We start from the raw sequence: 15,000 nt of genomic DNA, 5'->3' as shown, positions 1-15,000 counted from the left end.
ATGGATTTTCTCAGAGTGAGGCTGTTGCAGAAGTCAGGCTTGGCCAGGGACAAAGCAATGCATTACCAGGAGAACTCTTCACACCTTGCTAAGGTTAAGCATCCAGTCTAGGAGTGCTCCTGCCCCATTCAGCTAAAGGTTCTCTTCCATTAACAATCCTTTCATTCATTTCTGCTTCTGTTTCTCCCCCAGACTCTGCAAGTGATCTACCCTTACACCCCGCAGAACGATGATGAACTGGAGCTGGTCCCAGGGGATTTTATTTTCATGTCCCCAGTGGAACAAACCAGTACAAGTGAGGGCTGGATTTATGGCATTTCCCTTGCAACTGGCTGCTCTGGGCTACTGCCTGAAAACTACATCACGAAGGCGGATGAATGTGGGACCTGGGTGTTTCATGGGTAGGTAAAGCTGCTCAGTCCTGTTTCCATTGCTGTGAAAATGAAATCACAGCAGCTGTGATTTCACCTGAGTAAGTGAAGAGGCTGAGGAGGTCACTTGGGGAAACAAACTGGCACGCAAAGCCCCATCTCATAAGCAAAGGAAGAGCAGATGCTATCCCTGTGCATGGGATTAGAGGACACTGTGATTTATTTAGCTAAGGTATTACAGCAACTCATGGGATCGCTGCTGCTGGTAGCAGATGGTCATGGTAGAGCCACTGCTGTGTAGATGGGACTGTGTAGATGGGACTAGACTGTGTGGTGGGACTAGGATCAGGAAGGCTTAGATCTGAGCATTAATTTGAGAAGCAGGATCCCCTATGTATAATTCCCTAGGGAAAAGGACTTGGGGTCAACAATGTTTCTTAAGATACTTAGAAAGATTAGAGAAGCCTGCCATTGGCTGCAGTGAGAATGCAGACCTCACCTTTTGAATAAGGAAAGGCCTCCAATAGCCAGGGCATAAAGAAATGAAAATAAGCAAAGTCAATCAGAGTATTTTTATGAAGACAGGAGTTAATCGAGACCCTCCAATATGAAATCCAGCAAAAGCATCCTTTCTTCCCCTAACATTTGCCATCCAGAATGGTCACAGGACCACATATACCACAGCAGCCTGCTCTAGTGCATTGTTTCTTACAGTGCCTGGAACAGTGTTGAGGCCTAGGGATTAGCATGGTAAAGAATCACTATTGCAGCAGCAACAACAAGGAAAGCCAAATGTGTTGTAACTCCAGCACCTCTGCCTCCAGACAATCAAAGCAAGGAAATGCCCCTTCCCTGATTAACTGCTGAAGACTATAAATCACCAACTGGAACATGCAATATGAAGCATTTATCAAAAACATCATTACGTACCCGGAAACAGCCTCATTTTACACAACGACTTCCTGCACGGAATATTAGATTACGGAATGTCATGTAGTCAAAACAATATAGCAAGCTAAGGAGAACCTAAGCAATGCTGCTCTCATGATAGTCAGAGTAGGATCCTTGTGGTAAGAGACGAACGGCACATAGACATGAAAGTAAGCATGGCAGGACTCACCAGGACTGCAGAACCACCTTGCTGCAGGAGATACACCCAACTCACAGTGCTGGCACTGGAGCTGCTGCTGGTAAGCGATGCTGTGATCCTGGGGGCCAGTTTGTGCTGCCTCTGTGCACACAGCCATGTCCCGTTTCCGCCCTGCAGAGGATGAAACAGAAAGAAATAACAGCCATGGAGCTTTCCCTCCTGGTCACGAGAGACTGCGTTCTTCCAAGTGGAAATCATGCGCTATTGAGATCCTCACAAGAACACAGCTCTCTCTGGGCTGCAGCACCTTGCAAAATGTTATTCTGAGGATGTAAAATCCCTAATACAGCAAAATCAGATGGCTGGTTCTGCAGGTTTCACCGTGAAAAGGTCGCCCTGTTGCACTGCTCAAGTGAGGCAAAACCTCAACCATGGCTTTTGCAGGACGTGGTTTTTATGACCAGCTATTGTCTCAAGAGCTCTGCCAGGCACACAGACCTTCTGGCCAGCACTGTACAGGCATACAAGAAGGCCTGTACCACAGCTGCAAACCAACAGGCTGCCACACTAAGGCAAGCTTGATGATCTATTTAACAGGGCAGAAGAGGCTTTGCCTTCGAGGCAGAGCTACTGCCCATGAAACCAGGTTGTGTCTTGAGAGACTTCAGGTCTGAATCCTTTCCGTGTCTACTAAAAATAGGAATGGTATCACTTCTATTCTGCAGACCCCAAGGATTTTCTATACACCTAAATTACATTTCTTTGCTAGCATAAGTGGCACAACCCTGCATGATTTCTTCTCATGCCAAGGACTGGACCTGCTAGTAACAGTGAGGAGAAACACTTGATCTCTGATCAGTGCTATAGGTTGGAAACCTGACCAAATAAACTGGTACCTCAGTCTCATCCTCACATCCTAATTCCACCAGATAAGGGACCACAAACATCGTAGTATCTTTTTTTCCTTCCTTAAACTGGTTCAAATCATACGATGCCACAGAAAATCAGTCCTTCACAAAAAGGCAGATGACCCATTTTTGTTCCACTGGCAGAGGCACTTGGTGTTATTTTAACAGCAATGAAAACCCTGCGAGATTTCATCCTAACTAGGTGTTAGTCAGGAAGCAACTTGTGACATATTTAAGGCACTGAAACTATTTCTGTCAGAGCAAATGACCATATACATTACCTGACAATGTTCTTTTTAATGACTAAGCACATGTAATCCACACAATCAGCAGAGGGTCAATGCAGCTTCTGTAATGGCCTGTCAGAGTTTAATCCCCAGGGCCTCGGTCTAAGTCTCTGAACGTCTGGACATGACAGCCTTATCCAGAGGGACCATACGCCCCTTGAGGGAGAGTGGGATCTATTATATCCCTTTGGCTACACTTAACTGGAGGCACTAGTGAGCATAAATTCCCATCATAGATGGGAAACAGAACAGACAGCGCTGAAAATAGAGAAACAGCAACCCAGACTGAGTGTGCCATGTCCCTACCAGGGAATACAAGCTATTTTGTGAGCCCATCATGAGAGGCAGGGCTGTGCCCCAGCTCTCTACCGAGGCAATAGCTTGTGCTAGAAAGGTGAGTGAAAACTCCCTCTAGCCATTAGTTTCCAAACTTTGGTACCTATAACCATGGTAAGTAATGTGCAGCTGGTCCCCAGATGATGTTAGTGAGCATCCTGTGGCTGTGGGGAAGATCTTGGCCTTAATCTAAGGAAATAGAAAGGCTGTTGAGATGGGATTTGTCTCTTCATGTGTGTGTATCACCTAGCAAGGTGCCCTCTAGGCAGCACTAACACACAGGTAATAATGTAATAACATGACTACAGTAATGATCAGCAGTTCCTGAAGACTACAGAAATGTACTTAGTGCAGCCTGAGGACCTGAAGTCCAAAGCATTCCCAAAGCCAACATCTTCCTATCTTTGGCAGGTCCTACTCAATTCTGAATACTACGTCTTCCCCATGCCTTCAAGCCTTCACTGATGGAGCTCTGGAAAGAAGACAGCAGGAAGACCAAGGACCTGGGGATACGGGGCCACTCACTATCATCTGCCAGAACGTGCAGGTAGGGACCCACATACACACATAGATCACACACAGCTTTAGGGGTAAGTTTCCAGCAACTGGATTTTCCCCAGCATGGTCTCCTTTCATTGCCTGAATCAGGAGTTACAAGTTAAAGTTCTCTACAAGCTTTTGGATAACACGATAACCACAGAAGACATCAGTGTCCCCACCTGCTTTTAGCGTGGGGCAGCAGGGCCCCATCCTCTGCTCACTTCAGCAGTTTTATACCAACATAAACTTACCAACTTGAGAGTTTTGTGTGCATTTGCACTAAGGTAAAGCAAGAGGTGCCTGGTCCGGACTCCTGTTAATAAATCAGAGCTCGGAAAACCCCTTGCACTTTGATGAAGATCAAGCATCCTGTAATTTTTCTTCCAGCCGCTGAGAATAACCAGCCAGCCTGGGCCTCAGAAACGCTACCTGTTTGTCTGCAGACATGGGGAAAGGATGGATGTCGTCTTTGGGAAGTACTGGCTGTCACAGTGCTTTGATGCCAAAGGTGAGCCGGCTCTCATGGGTCTCTCAAGCTCTAGGTTTAGATGAAGGAAGGAGCGTGGTGGAAGGATTACAATAAAGTAACATCATCAAAGAGTGCTTTTGTTTGGCAATGAAGTAATGATGTTTGCAGTGAGTACCCAGTGCAAACATTTACTACCAGCAGGAAAACATTTGGCACAGCTGGCTCTCAGTCCCAAGTGAGAGTTACAGCACCACATGTACAGGTCAGGGTGCCTTTGGGGGCATAAACTGGAGTTTGCAACCCAGTTATATGCTTGAGTTTCAGACTGCAGTTAACAGAGTGTAACTTCAGGCGCTGTTGGCATTAGAGCTGATGGGAAAATTGTCAAAGAAGTCTTTTTATCTATTCTATTTTTTGATGGAAAAAAGGGGATGATTTAGAGCTACCCTCTTTCTAAATTATGCTCGAAGAGCTCTGACGTTTCAGCCTCCTGTACAAGTGTAACATTTGAGGTTTCTTTTGTTGTGGGATAGAGATCATTTTCCTTCGGGGAAATCTAAAGATAACTTTACAAACACTAGCCAAATTCTCTGCTTGACTTTGAACTGATACAGCTGCTTAACTTCACCTTGTCAGATTCCTGGTAGCTTTACATGGGAAAAACTGCTCATAGCCAGGTCTAGGCAGCACCTACGAGGTGCAGATGCTGTGGTAAGAGTAGAAACAGGCGTGATGCTCTCTGCCTCTCTCTCATCAAGTTAATTCCAGCAACCACCTCTGATGTCTCCCGCACAGGAAGGTACATGCGCAGTAACCTGAACATGCCCCACAGCTTACCTCAAAGGAGTGGCGGGTTCAGGGACTATGAGAAAGATGCACCCATCACCGTGCTGGGCTGTACGCAGGCAAGGCTCGTTGGTAAGTTGTCCTCAGCAGACAAAAGCATCCACAAATAGAGAAAGTGCAAGGCAGCCACAAAGTGAATACCCTGAGCTAATGGGGTTTAGATGTGTCAAGAACCTTTGCTATTTTCCTTCACCTTCCCCAGCAACCCCCCTTTTTTCATCAAAGGGAACCTTGTCTCCTGCAGCTGCTACAGCTGAAGCAAAAACAAAGCCCAAAATCTGGGACAGGGTATGAAATCAGAGCCATCAGCAGTGCAGTTGCAGAGCACTGTAAACGTGCCACAGTGGAAGATGCTGTTATTGCTGTTAATGCTGGTGAGAAATGCAGCAGTGTGATGGTCACCTCATGCAAAAGATGCTTCTTCCTTGACTTTGAAAAGCCTGAATTCTGAGCTGCAGTTTGCTACACCTATATACTTTTATCAGCCTGGCTTTATGATTATATGGCAAAAACACAGTCTAAATTATTTCCAGTGTTCTCCCACCCCACCATCCTTGTCCCCGATTTCTGAGCCTGTTGGTTTGTGTACAGATAAAAAAGCATCTGGTAGTCAAAGAGCACATACTGAGCATTGTGATTAAAGGAGACAAGAACTTCACTGAGCAGTACTTAGCATTTTCTCAGATTCAAATCCTTCATAGTACTTGGTGTTGGTCACATTGAAACTAGGGCAGCTAAAATTACACTTGCTTTTTAAACAGAAATAAATCACTGTACAACAGCAGGATGTTCAGACTCCCGGCCGCATGGCATCAGGGTTCGCAGCCTGCACATAACAGAAGGCAGATCTGGGAGCAATCACAGCACACTTTGCTGGTATCATTAAATGGGTCCGAGTACGTAACTGCATACGTGATCCAGGCACCATCGACCTGCGTGCCAGCCATCTGCAGGCAACCGCTGCAGTGGCACAGACTCGACCTTGAGGCTTGCTGGAGCCATAATTCCTCTGATGACTAAAGCAAATGAGCAGCTTCCCCATAACGGAGGGCTGTTAGAGGTGCCTCTCCTCCTAAATTACCCCACTTCTCTCAAGAGATTTATGGATTGGTTTGACATGGTTACAGCCATCGTTAAACAGACGAAGTCAAGGTTAACAACCCCTTCTTGCTCCCACTTCTTTGTCCTGCCTCTTCTAATATAATAAGAATATAACTCCTTCGTACTACAAGTCTGTGCAATGTTGAGCAGGTTCCTGTTCTCATTCGGTTCCCTTAGCCATAGCAAGAACATTAATAACCCCAGTAGTGGAGTTGATTTTTATCTCATTTTCAGTGATCTTCCACCTGTGTAATGAAATGGTAATTTATACTAGCGAAGAATCGAGCCAATTGAATTAAGTTGGGTTTGAGTTAATTTGAATCATTCTGATTTACAGCTTATAAATGAAATGAAATTAAATTCAAGCTCTACAGTTTCTCACCACACCATTTTCTTCTTGGCTAAATGCAAGAGAAGCAGAAACTGTGCAAGAGCCGCTGTGATTTCTTTGCATACTGGTTATGACACACATAGGAAAATGAATCCTGGCTCCACAGCTGTGCACATCACAGTGCCCTACACTGAAATAAAACGTGATGGGTACACGTATTTCCCAAAACACGAGCAGTGCAGCTGGGAAGCTGTGGCACACGCCCTGCGTGCTGCTGTTGCTGTTACAATGCCGTTTGCCTGGTTTTATTCATGGGTGTTGCAACTTGCTTGCAGGTGAAGCCTTGCTAGAAACTAATACCATTGTAGACTACATCTACAGCTCCCCATCGTTACGGTGTGTACAGACAGCACACAATATCCTGAAAGGTAAGAACCCAATGAGCAGGAAAGGCTGCATTCTCCTCACTTTCTGGGGAAAAACAATGCCAAATGTAAAAGGGAGCCTGGCAAGGGCTCAATGGTAATTCAGGGTAAAGATCACTTCCAAGGGAGGATAACTTACACTAGAGCAACACTGCCCATAAGGAACCCTTTTCTAACTGCACGATGTGATAAGTGCTTAAGCAAGTGGTCAGGGTTGGGTTTTTTGTGCCCTTGCCTGCTCAGGCTCCTGAAGGGGCTCATTGCTTCATGCTCTCCCAATTGCTACCTCTAAGAAACTTGTTACCCACAGTAAGAATAATTTACTGCAGAAACTGGGAAAGGAAACTGATTCCCTATGGGATGCCCTGGCACTGGAAATGGTTGAAAACCAGCTCCAAAATACAGTCAATATATTGCATGTAGCTGCTGGCCATAGATTTAAACTCCCTGGCATATCACATGCCAAGTACTTGTATTAAACACTTCATCTTTCACATGAACTATTAATCAACTGACTACTTAGGAAAAGAAATGAATTAACAATCAAACCAGAGTATTAAAGGTGCAAAGTCTTGCTGCTTTCATTGATACCTGGTCTCCTTTCTCCCTTTTCCAGGTATGCAACAAGAGAACAACCTGAAAATCCGGATAGAGCCAGGCTTGTTTGAATGGACCAAGTGGGTCTCTGGGAACACGCTACCTGCCTGGATACCCCCTGTGGATTTAGCTGCAGCTACTCTAAGCGTTGATACAACCTACAGGTAGCAGAAAGGGGGGGGGAGAGGGTCTTGCATTGCTTTTGGGGTTTGTATTTGAAGTGCTCTGCTGAGATTTTAAACTGAAGCAGTGACTGGAGCTGAGGCTCCTAGAATAAACTCTAAAGTTTTTTAGGGATAAGCAGTTGAAACATTAAGAAAACCAAGGGAAAATGTAAAGAAAAAAAAACTACAGTTTTTTTATGACTAGTTATAGCATAAACCACTTGCATTGTGTCTGCAGCTAAAATTCCAGCACTATGAGGGTATCTAAATAGAAGTCCTTACAGTGTATTTATCCCTGAAAGGGTATCATGTGGCTAACACTCAGCAGAGCAGCTGGACCACAGGAGTCTCTGCTTCAGAAAATACATGCCTTCTGGGAAGCCCATAATGACTACTCTCAGCACAAGAAAAGAGCCAGCCCTTGTGTGGCCAGCTGCTTAGGTGGGGGACTGGGAGACAGCCCGGTCCCTTGCTCCTCTCAGCAAGGGTAATTCCTGTAGATCAATGTCAGATCACTGGATGGAGAGAGAAGTTAGGCCTTTTCCTTCCAGCACAGCAGGAAAATACAGCCTTCTGCTTCCTATCCCTCGCTTCTCTAGGCACATCACCTACTCCAGCTGATACAACTGCCAGGCAATTCACTGAACCTCCCTAGCCTGGGAGGAGGCTGTCTAATTCCAGGCATTTCCCAGCAATGCAGCTTTCCAGATGGCCAAAGCAGCAGTTTGCCTCTGCCCTTCACCATCAGAGCATGAGCAGTGAAGAGAGCCAGCATCTACCTTCCCCATGCTCTGTGTTTCTCCCTGTACCTGCCCAGTCTCTTCAAGCAGACACAGATGTTGTCAGCCCACCCTCTAAGCAGAGCCATTGCAGAAGTAATGCAAGTATAATCAGCATGCCCTATGCTGCCACCACGAACTGGTCCACAGTAGAGGAGGCAGTTATTGTTCCCAGCTAACTGAAATCTCTTTATGCAGAGGAAAAACAAACATCTTGATCTTGAAGTATAAAAATCATCACAGTGGTCCTGACATGAGGAGATTTGGTGAATTTAAAGAAACAGATATTTTCAGATGAATCATAGCTTGCACTTCAACCTCGATCACTTCTTCCAATTTACCATACTTGTTTTTCTGCTCACAGACCTCATATTCCTGTCAGCAAGTTAGTGGTTTCCGAATCTTATGATACATACATAAGTAGAAGCTACCAAGTAACTAAAGAAATCATCAGTGAATGTAAAGGCAAAGGTGAGTGTTACCAGTGGGGTGAAAAACAAGACACGCTCTTTGGGATGTGAATGCCAGTATTCCTGACCGGTCCTTCCCTCTTCAAGCAGGTGAATCCCCATACTGGTGTCTCTCATCCTCTCTCCCAGAAACACTGGAAACTCCTGTATGCACCAGAACTATGAGTCCAGACATGCTCAGCTTATGAGAAAGGTCCATAAACTTTATGGCAGTAGCAGAAGTGGGATCCATACCCAATGCAAGCTATCTGTCTCTCAAGGCAATGAATAAGCCATTTGCACTCTGCTATTACCAGCATCAGATGGGGCATATTCCATCCCCTATCTGAGCTCTGAAATACATTGCCCATTAATACCACAGTGCAGTTCTTGCATTAAAAAACCCTAGCTTTTATTTTTCATTCATAATAAGGAAAAGGAAGTTTCTAAGTTCTGGTGATTCCACTATTTCACTGATCTGTCTCGACCTTATAAGCTTCTAATAGCTTGCACACAGACCTAATAACACAGTGTGGCACTGGTTGTAAAGGATCCTGGAACTGGAAATCTAAAGCTGTCACTGTGGGAAACCAGCAACTGAAATTAAAGTGCTTGCTTTAATCAGGCTTCATTTTAGGGGAGGAGAAAAGCATTTGCTTCACCAGACAGCTGAAATCTCCCTGGATTTCCTGTTTTCTTCAGAAAACCTTTTGAAAACTAAGATTTCAAACCAAGGTAACCATTACCCTGAAAATGAGAAGTGCTCCAAGGATGTTAATAAAACAAGCTTTTTCCCTCCTGTTACACATAGTCTAATTGCTGTGATGTGATAAACTGATCCACTTTCAAACACCTGAAATGGTCTGCTTGATCTTGGGCACCGGTCCCTGAAAACCTGGCTCCTTCTCCCTCCTCAGCCTGTGCTTCTCCCTCTATTTCAGGAAATAACATCCTGATAGTGGCACATGCATCCTCCCTGGAGGCTTGTACCTGCCAGCTCCAAGGGCTCTCGCCACAGAACTCCAAGGACTTTGTACAGATGGTCCGAAAGGTAATCACCACCCAGGAGTAAAGCTTGCTGGCTTCACAAAGAGCAAAGGCATCTGCAATCTGCTTAAGCAGGCAGAGGACACTGCCTTCCCCTCCTCTGGTTGTTCCACCCCGTACTGAGCCCCGTCCATTTCGGAAGTCAGGAGAGTAAAGCAGATTTTGGTTTAAAAGGCTTATCGGAACCTATACCTTCTAACAGATAGCACGGGATAAGATGCCCACCTGCAAAGGAGCTTCCGGTGACTCCGCTTCCTGCTTGCAGGCACCAGGAGCTATACAGAGGCTCCCACAGTGCCCTCCAGTGCCGAAAACGCAGTAACCGCAGTTAGCAAGCCGCTTCTGCCCTACGGCACATCCCCTCCTCGGTGTGCTCTAAAGAGCTGTTACCCATCAGAGAAAACGACTGAAAATTATAGTGAGGTCTTTCTTCTGCCTTCATTCCTTCACTTCACACTGGCTAAGGAGATGGCATTGTTCACTGCCAGCCTTGCAGAGGCTCTCTGGGATACTCATAAGCACATCCATATTTCTCCCCCATAAACTGTCCTGGCCTTCAGGGTTTAGGACCGTGTCAGCCAACAGGGCATCTTTGGTTTGAGCTGGCCCATATTTAAGCTGTGTTACAAAGGTACAATCTGTCTTTCCTAGTGTTTTACACATAGGATGGTGCACAAAGTCTAGCTGTCACCCCTGAGTCCTACAGTCATCTTTTACAACAGGCTTTGGGGAGAGGGAAAGACAGAGAAGGCAGTGAGATGCTTCAGGAGCACAGCAGGACATCGGTATTTAGGGGAGCTCCCTCCTTGCCCAGATTGATCCCTGCTCAATGCCTTTATTTCCATCTCTCTTTACACAGATTCCATACCTGGGGTTTTGTTCCTGTGAAGAACTGGGAGATACAGGTGTTTGGCAGCTTACGGACCCCCCCATCCTCCCTCTCACACACGGACCAACTGGAGGCTTTAACTGGAGAGAAACCTTACTACAAGAATAGGCAAAGCTACATGAGCAAGGCAAACCCATCACCTTTCTAAGCATTGGAGAATGCTCTTCTTTCTTGTGTTTATTGACAAAGTGGGGAAAAAACAGTCATAATTTGTTCAGTGGATCACACAAGCAGCTGTTATAACACATCTCACACAGCCACAGTCATGCAAGAATTCTCACATACAACTAGGCGTATACAAAAGGGAGTGATTTGAGGTTAAAAAATAAAGTGCAGATTGAAGCTCTTGCACATCAGGGAGTCTCTGTTTAGTCAGTAGCTCAGGTAGATTTTCCCACTTTGAATGGAGCTCTAATAATACCAGTAACTATCACTGCCTTCTGCACCACGTTAGAAACAACTAGCACTATGTAAGAGTTGAGCATTCAGGATGCTGGGGGTTTGTTTCACTACTACGTTTGCAGAGCATTAGCAGGCACGTTCAGGATGATGTGCTGACACCCCCCTTAATCCTAGCCCCCAGATTCTCAGCACCTTCCATGAAGTGTATCACCACCAGCTGGAAATGAGAGTCCAGCATTGCCTCTGCAGGCAGCATCACATTATTCCTCTCCCCTGTTTGAGCACTGTGTTAGGTGTAGTGCTGCGTGCACTGTGGATGCAAGGACTGATTGATGCTGATCCATGTCAGAAGACAATTCAGGATTCCACATCAGTTACAGGTGAAGTTTGCACATCAAAAGACAGCACAGTTGTGAACCAAGACTGGGAGCAGTCTCATTTAAGTGGAGACAAAATAAGCCTTTTCCAACCAAACCTGAAGGATCTGGATAGTTGCTATTGGGGTTTTTCTCTTATTATTTAGGTTATTGAAATCCACCCTTGTGCACAGAGCCAGCCTTGTTGTTTGTGTCATTTAAATTCCCTTCAGAAGACCTTGGGAAAGGGTTTTCCCTTTCATACTGAGATTTTGTGCTGGTCATCCACACAGCAGTGGCTTTCTGTCCCTTGTGGGCTTTTCTGTCAGGGCTGGTGAGGGTCTGCAGTAAGCAGCTTTCTTCAGGAGGTAACAATGAAATAGGAAAGATGCTGAAATTCAGCCTCTGCTGCATACTTTGGTTTCTTTTCCTTAACTCCTAAGTGCCATCCGTCATAAAGACAAAGCAGAACTGAAAAAACAGTATGCTTAAATATAGGAGCAATGAGCTTTGGCCTGTTAAGATGCTGCTTATCCATAGAGCAAGGGGTAGGATTTGGGGAGAAGGGGAAGAGAAGGGTTTCCATTGTACTTAAAATCCTTGCAATCACAAGAGGTGCCCTCTTAGTACAACAGACTACAAGATGCCAATACCAACTGCTTCACAGGAGAATGCAAAATCCAACACAATGGGTAGCTATGAGTGTAAACTGGCTTCAAAGCAGGTTTCTTCTAGATTAATATTATCTGAAGTCATCAGCTTTGGGTCCAAAAGTTCCTGCAGACTTTTCTGCAGGTCTTATCAGTGTAGATTTGCTTTCAGAAGGTACTTAGAAATGGTTTAAATGGGATGAAAGAGATTTAGGCATACTGCTTGCTTGATTTGGGCCATAAGTCTGAGTATTCCCATAAATAGCATCAAAGGCAAGTTCAGAAGTACCAGGAAAGAAATGCCAGCATCCTAGGTACCTTTCTTCTGTCCAGCTTTTCCATTGCAGAAAGTATTAGGCTCCTCATTTGAAAGGTTTGCGTGGCACAGAAGTTTATAATGGTCAACTCTGACAAAGGCTTATTATTCATAGCAAAATGAAAGCTCGCTTTGTGTTGCTTCACCAGGATACGATGGAGCCGCACTTTCAGCAGTCAGAACCAATGGGAAGTGATAAACTGCAATTCCTTCTTCAGTGAGGCAAACCCCTCAGCAATTGCAATGTAACAGGGCTGAAGAGGGTTTAGCTCAGCTTTGTCTCTGGTTTCATTGAGTTTGCCAGGGAGAGGACACCAGATTCTGAGTCAGCTGAGCGCTCATCCTGTGCAATATATCCATTGCCATGAGCTGTAACAATAATCCATTATTTATACATTTATGACTATGTAACACACAGCAGGCCATTCGTAAGTGCATTATTATACCAGGGATGTATACTGAAAAGTCAGGGAGATAACTTGGGAAACGACAGAAGAAACTGCTCCCATGCAGTTACACTGCTGTCGCTTTAGTTTTTAACTGTAATTTAAACTACTTTTGGCTGTGTACAGGCGTTCTGAGGAGCCTTTCTGCCTTGCTTTCCTCCATGCCTGCTCGCTGCAAATTTGCAAAGGGTGTAAAACTAAGTAATAGTGATGACAATCACACCAAAAGCTAATTTGGCTAATGATGCATGTGTAATCCTCTGCAGTGCTTTTTGTTGCACGCTTTGGGCCAGGAAGATGTTATTTGAGGCAACAAATACTGCCTATACAAAACAGCAGAGGCTGCTCAGGTCCTGCTGCACTTAAGCAACGTTACAAAGGGTTTATTTAGACAGGAGCATGAAACAGAGAGGGAACATAACCTGAATGCACAATTTGAATATTGTACTAGCTGATCTTTGCATATAGCAAGTAACATAGGAAAGAGTGTTCTGTTTGAGAAGGTAGATGTTAAAATACTCTCCTCTTAAAATATATATATATATTTTTTGGATGTTTGAGAAAGTATTTTGACAATTGTAGTCTTATCTCAAATTAGATTCTTCAGGTGTCAAGAATCTCAGAAGAAACCTTATTTTCTTGTAGCATTTTGATTTCTCACAGGAGTAGCGTGTTGAGTAGTCTCATGTCGATACGGCTCATTGCAGGGAAAGAAAAAGATGTTCCTTTCTCATTTTTAATCAAGATTTTAAGAATACAAAACAATTGCTGCTTCACCTTCACTCCATTGCTGCTCATTAATGTCTATTTAATGTCACTTCAGTGTTTTGTCCCAGAAGAGTATTAGCCTTGAGCTATCTAAAGCACATGCAAGTCTTTCCCTTGCCTTCACTGTGAGCTTCATCAGATCCCAGTAGGTTAATTAGGGTACAGGAGGCAAATAGTTCCCAGATTTTCCCCTCTCTTCCCAATTAAGGAATAAAAAGCTTGGAATTGCTCATCCAGTATTTTCATAAACTGCAACTTTAGGGTTGGGCTAGAAAAACAGAGGAACCAAAGTGCAGAATCCTATTGTAGCAGAGGAGCAGGCGACAGGATGATGCGCAGCACCAGAAGGTCAAAACCAGTGTTTAAAATAGTTCAGGTTTGATCCCACAGGGCTTGAGCTCTGCCCTGGGATACCTTAATGCAGATGCCACAGCTAAAGCTTCATGTATTTCCCTTACACTTAGTGCAGTGGCAGTGACAGCCAAATACTTAAATCCTCTGATTTGTATCTAAGAGCCAGGCTGTCTGTGAGGGTATATTGACACTGCCTACTCAAATCAACAGAGCTTTGCTGCTTTATACAAGCTGAGGATCCAGGCCATAACTTCATAAAAACCATAGCTCCTTTTTCACTCAGTCAGAAGCCAGCTGATGGTAGGAGCCTCCTCCTCTCCTTTGGTGTTAGCTTCCAGTGCCAACCTGACTATGAAAGTGGCTGTTTACCAGAATTCTGCAGGAATTAGGGCAAAGCAAGCTGTAACTGTGCAAACCAGAGGGTAGAAGGGATGCTAAAGCACTACTTCCAAGCATATTCAATTCAGTCTGCAGCCCTGAGCCCCCCAGGTAGCAATATCTCAGGGATGTGGGTGCCATCGTCTTCATTAATGTGCATCTCTTGGATACACAGAGAGAGGATGGGGAGGTGGTTGGGTACAGCACTGTGACAAAGAGCCTCGTCACTTGGCTCCTGCCACTGCACTGGATGCGAGGGGGTGTAAACTTCTCCCTCTGGGTCGCATGGGTCCTTACAGACACCTGATCCATGATCCAGAGCCCAGGGAAACAAAGAGGAAGATTTCGCACTATTCCCTCAAGCGTGGGATGAAGCTGTGCAAAGGCTCCCCTGCCACTGACTGAATGAGGGCTTTGAAGGCTCATAGGCAGGGTTGAGCCCTTCCAGTTCTGATTTAAGAAATGCATGCATAAGCAAGGTGAGATTTAGTGCCTGGTTATATTCATATTCATTTCAAAGAGAGATGCTCGAGTTAAGCTGTAGCTGACTAACCCCCATTTAAACCCGGAGCTGGAAGTTAGCTTGCACTGCTTCACAACTTAAAATGGACCGAAAGGTTTAGAAAGGAAGCCTTAATAGGTTTATTTTGTCCTTTGTTTTTTTAAAAGGCCTAAGCATAGAGGGAATTATTTGAACATCA

At 44.9% G+C, this 15,000-nt stretch overlaps 1 protein-coding gene across 2 annotated transcripts in view; it reads left to right on the top strand.

The window, feature by feature from the left end:
• UBASH3B (ubiquitin associated and SH3 domain containing B) overlaps positions 1-14,290 on the top strand; it is a 61,914-nt gene extending 47,624 nt beyond the window's left edge. For both annotated transcript variants that reach the window (XM_062608840.1, XM_062608839.1), the window contains exons 6-14: positions 193-401; positions 3,404-3,539; positions 3,920-4,040; positions 4,797-4,919; positions 6,615-6,707; positions 7,321-7,465; positions 8,609-8,715; positions 9,635-9,744; positions 10,600-14,290. In XM_062608840.1, coding sequence (XP_062464824.1) covers positions 193-401; positions 3,404-3,539; positions 3,920-4,040; positions 4,797-4,919; positions 6,615-6,707; positions 7,321-7,465; positions 8,609-8,715; positions 9,635-9,744; positions 10,600-10,737 — 1,182 coding nt within the window. In that variant the 3' untranslated portion in view covers positions 10,738-14,290. The remainder of the gene's footprint in view (positions 1-192; positions 402-3,403; positions 3,540-3,919; positions 4,041-4,796; positions 4,920-6,614; positions 6,708-7,320; positions 7,466-8,608; positions 8,716-9,634; positions 9,745-10,599) is intronic.
• The last annotated feature ends 710 nt before the right edge of the window (positions 14,291-15,000 follow it).

This window comes from Pezoporus occidentalis, unplaced genomic scaffold, assembly GCF_034315485.1.
Source record: "Pezoporus occidentalis ecotype Australia unplaced genomic scaffold, CSIRO_AGI_Poc_V1 ctg130, whole genome shotgun sequence".
Classification (NCBI taxonomy): domain Eukaryota; kingdom Metazoa; phylum Chordata; class Aves; order Psittaciformes; family Psittacidae; genus Pezoporus; species Pezoporus occidentalis.
Note: the sequence above shows the minus strand (reverse complement) of the source record. Positions and strands in the feature narration are given on the sequence as shown.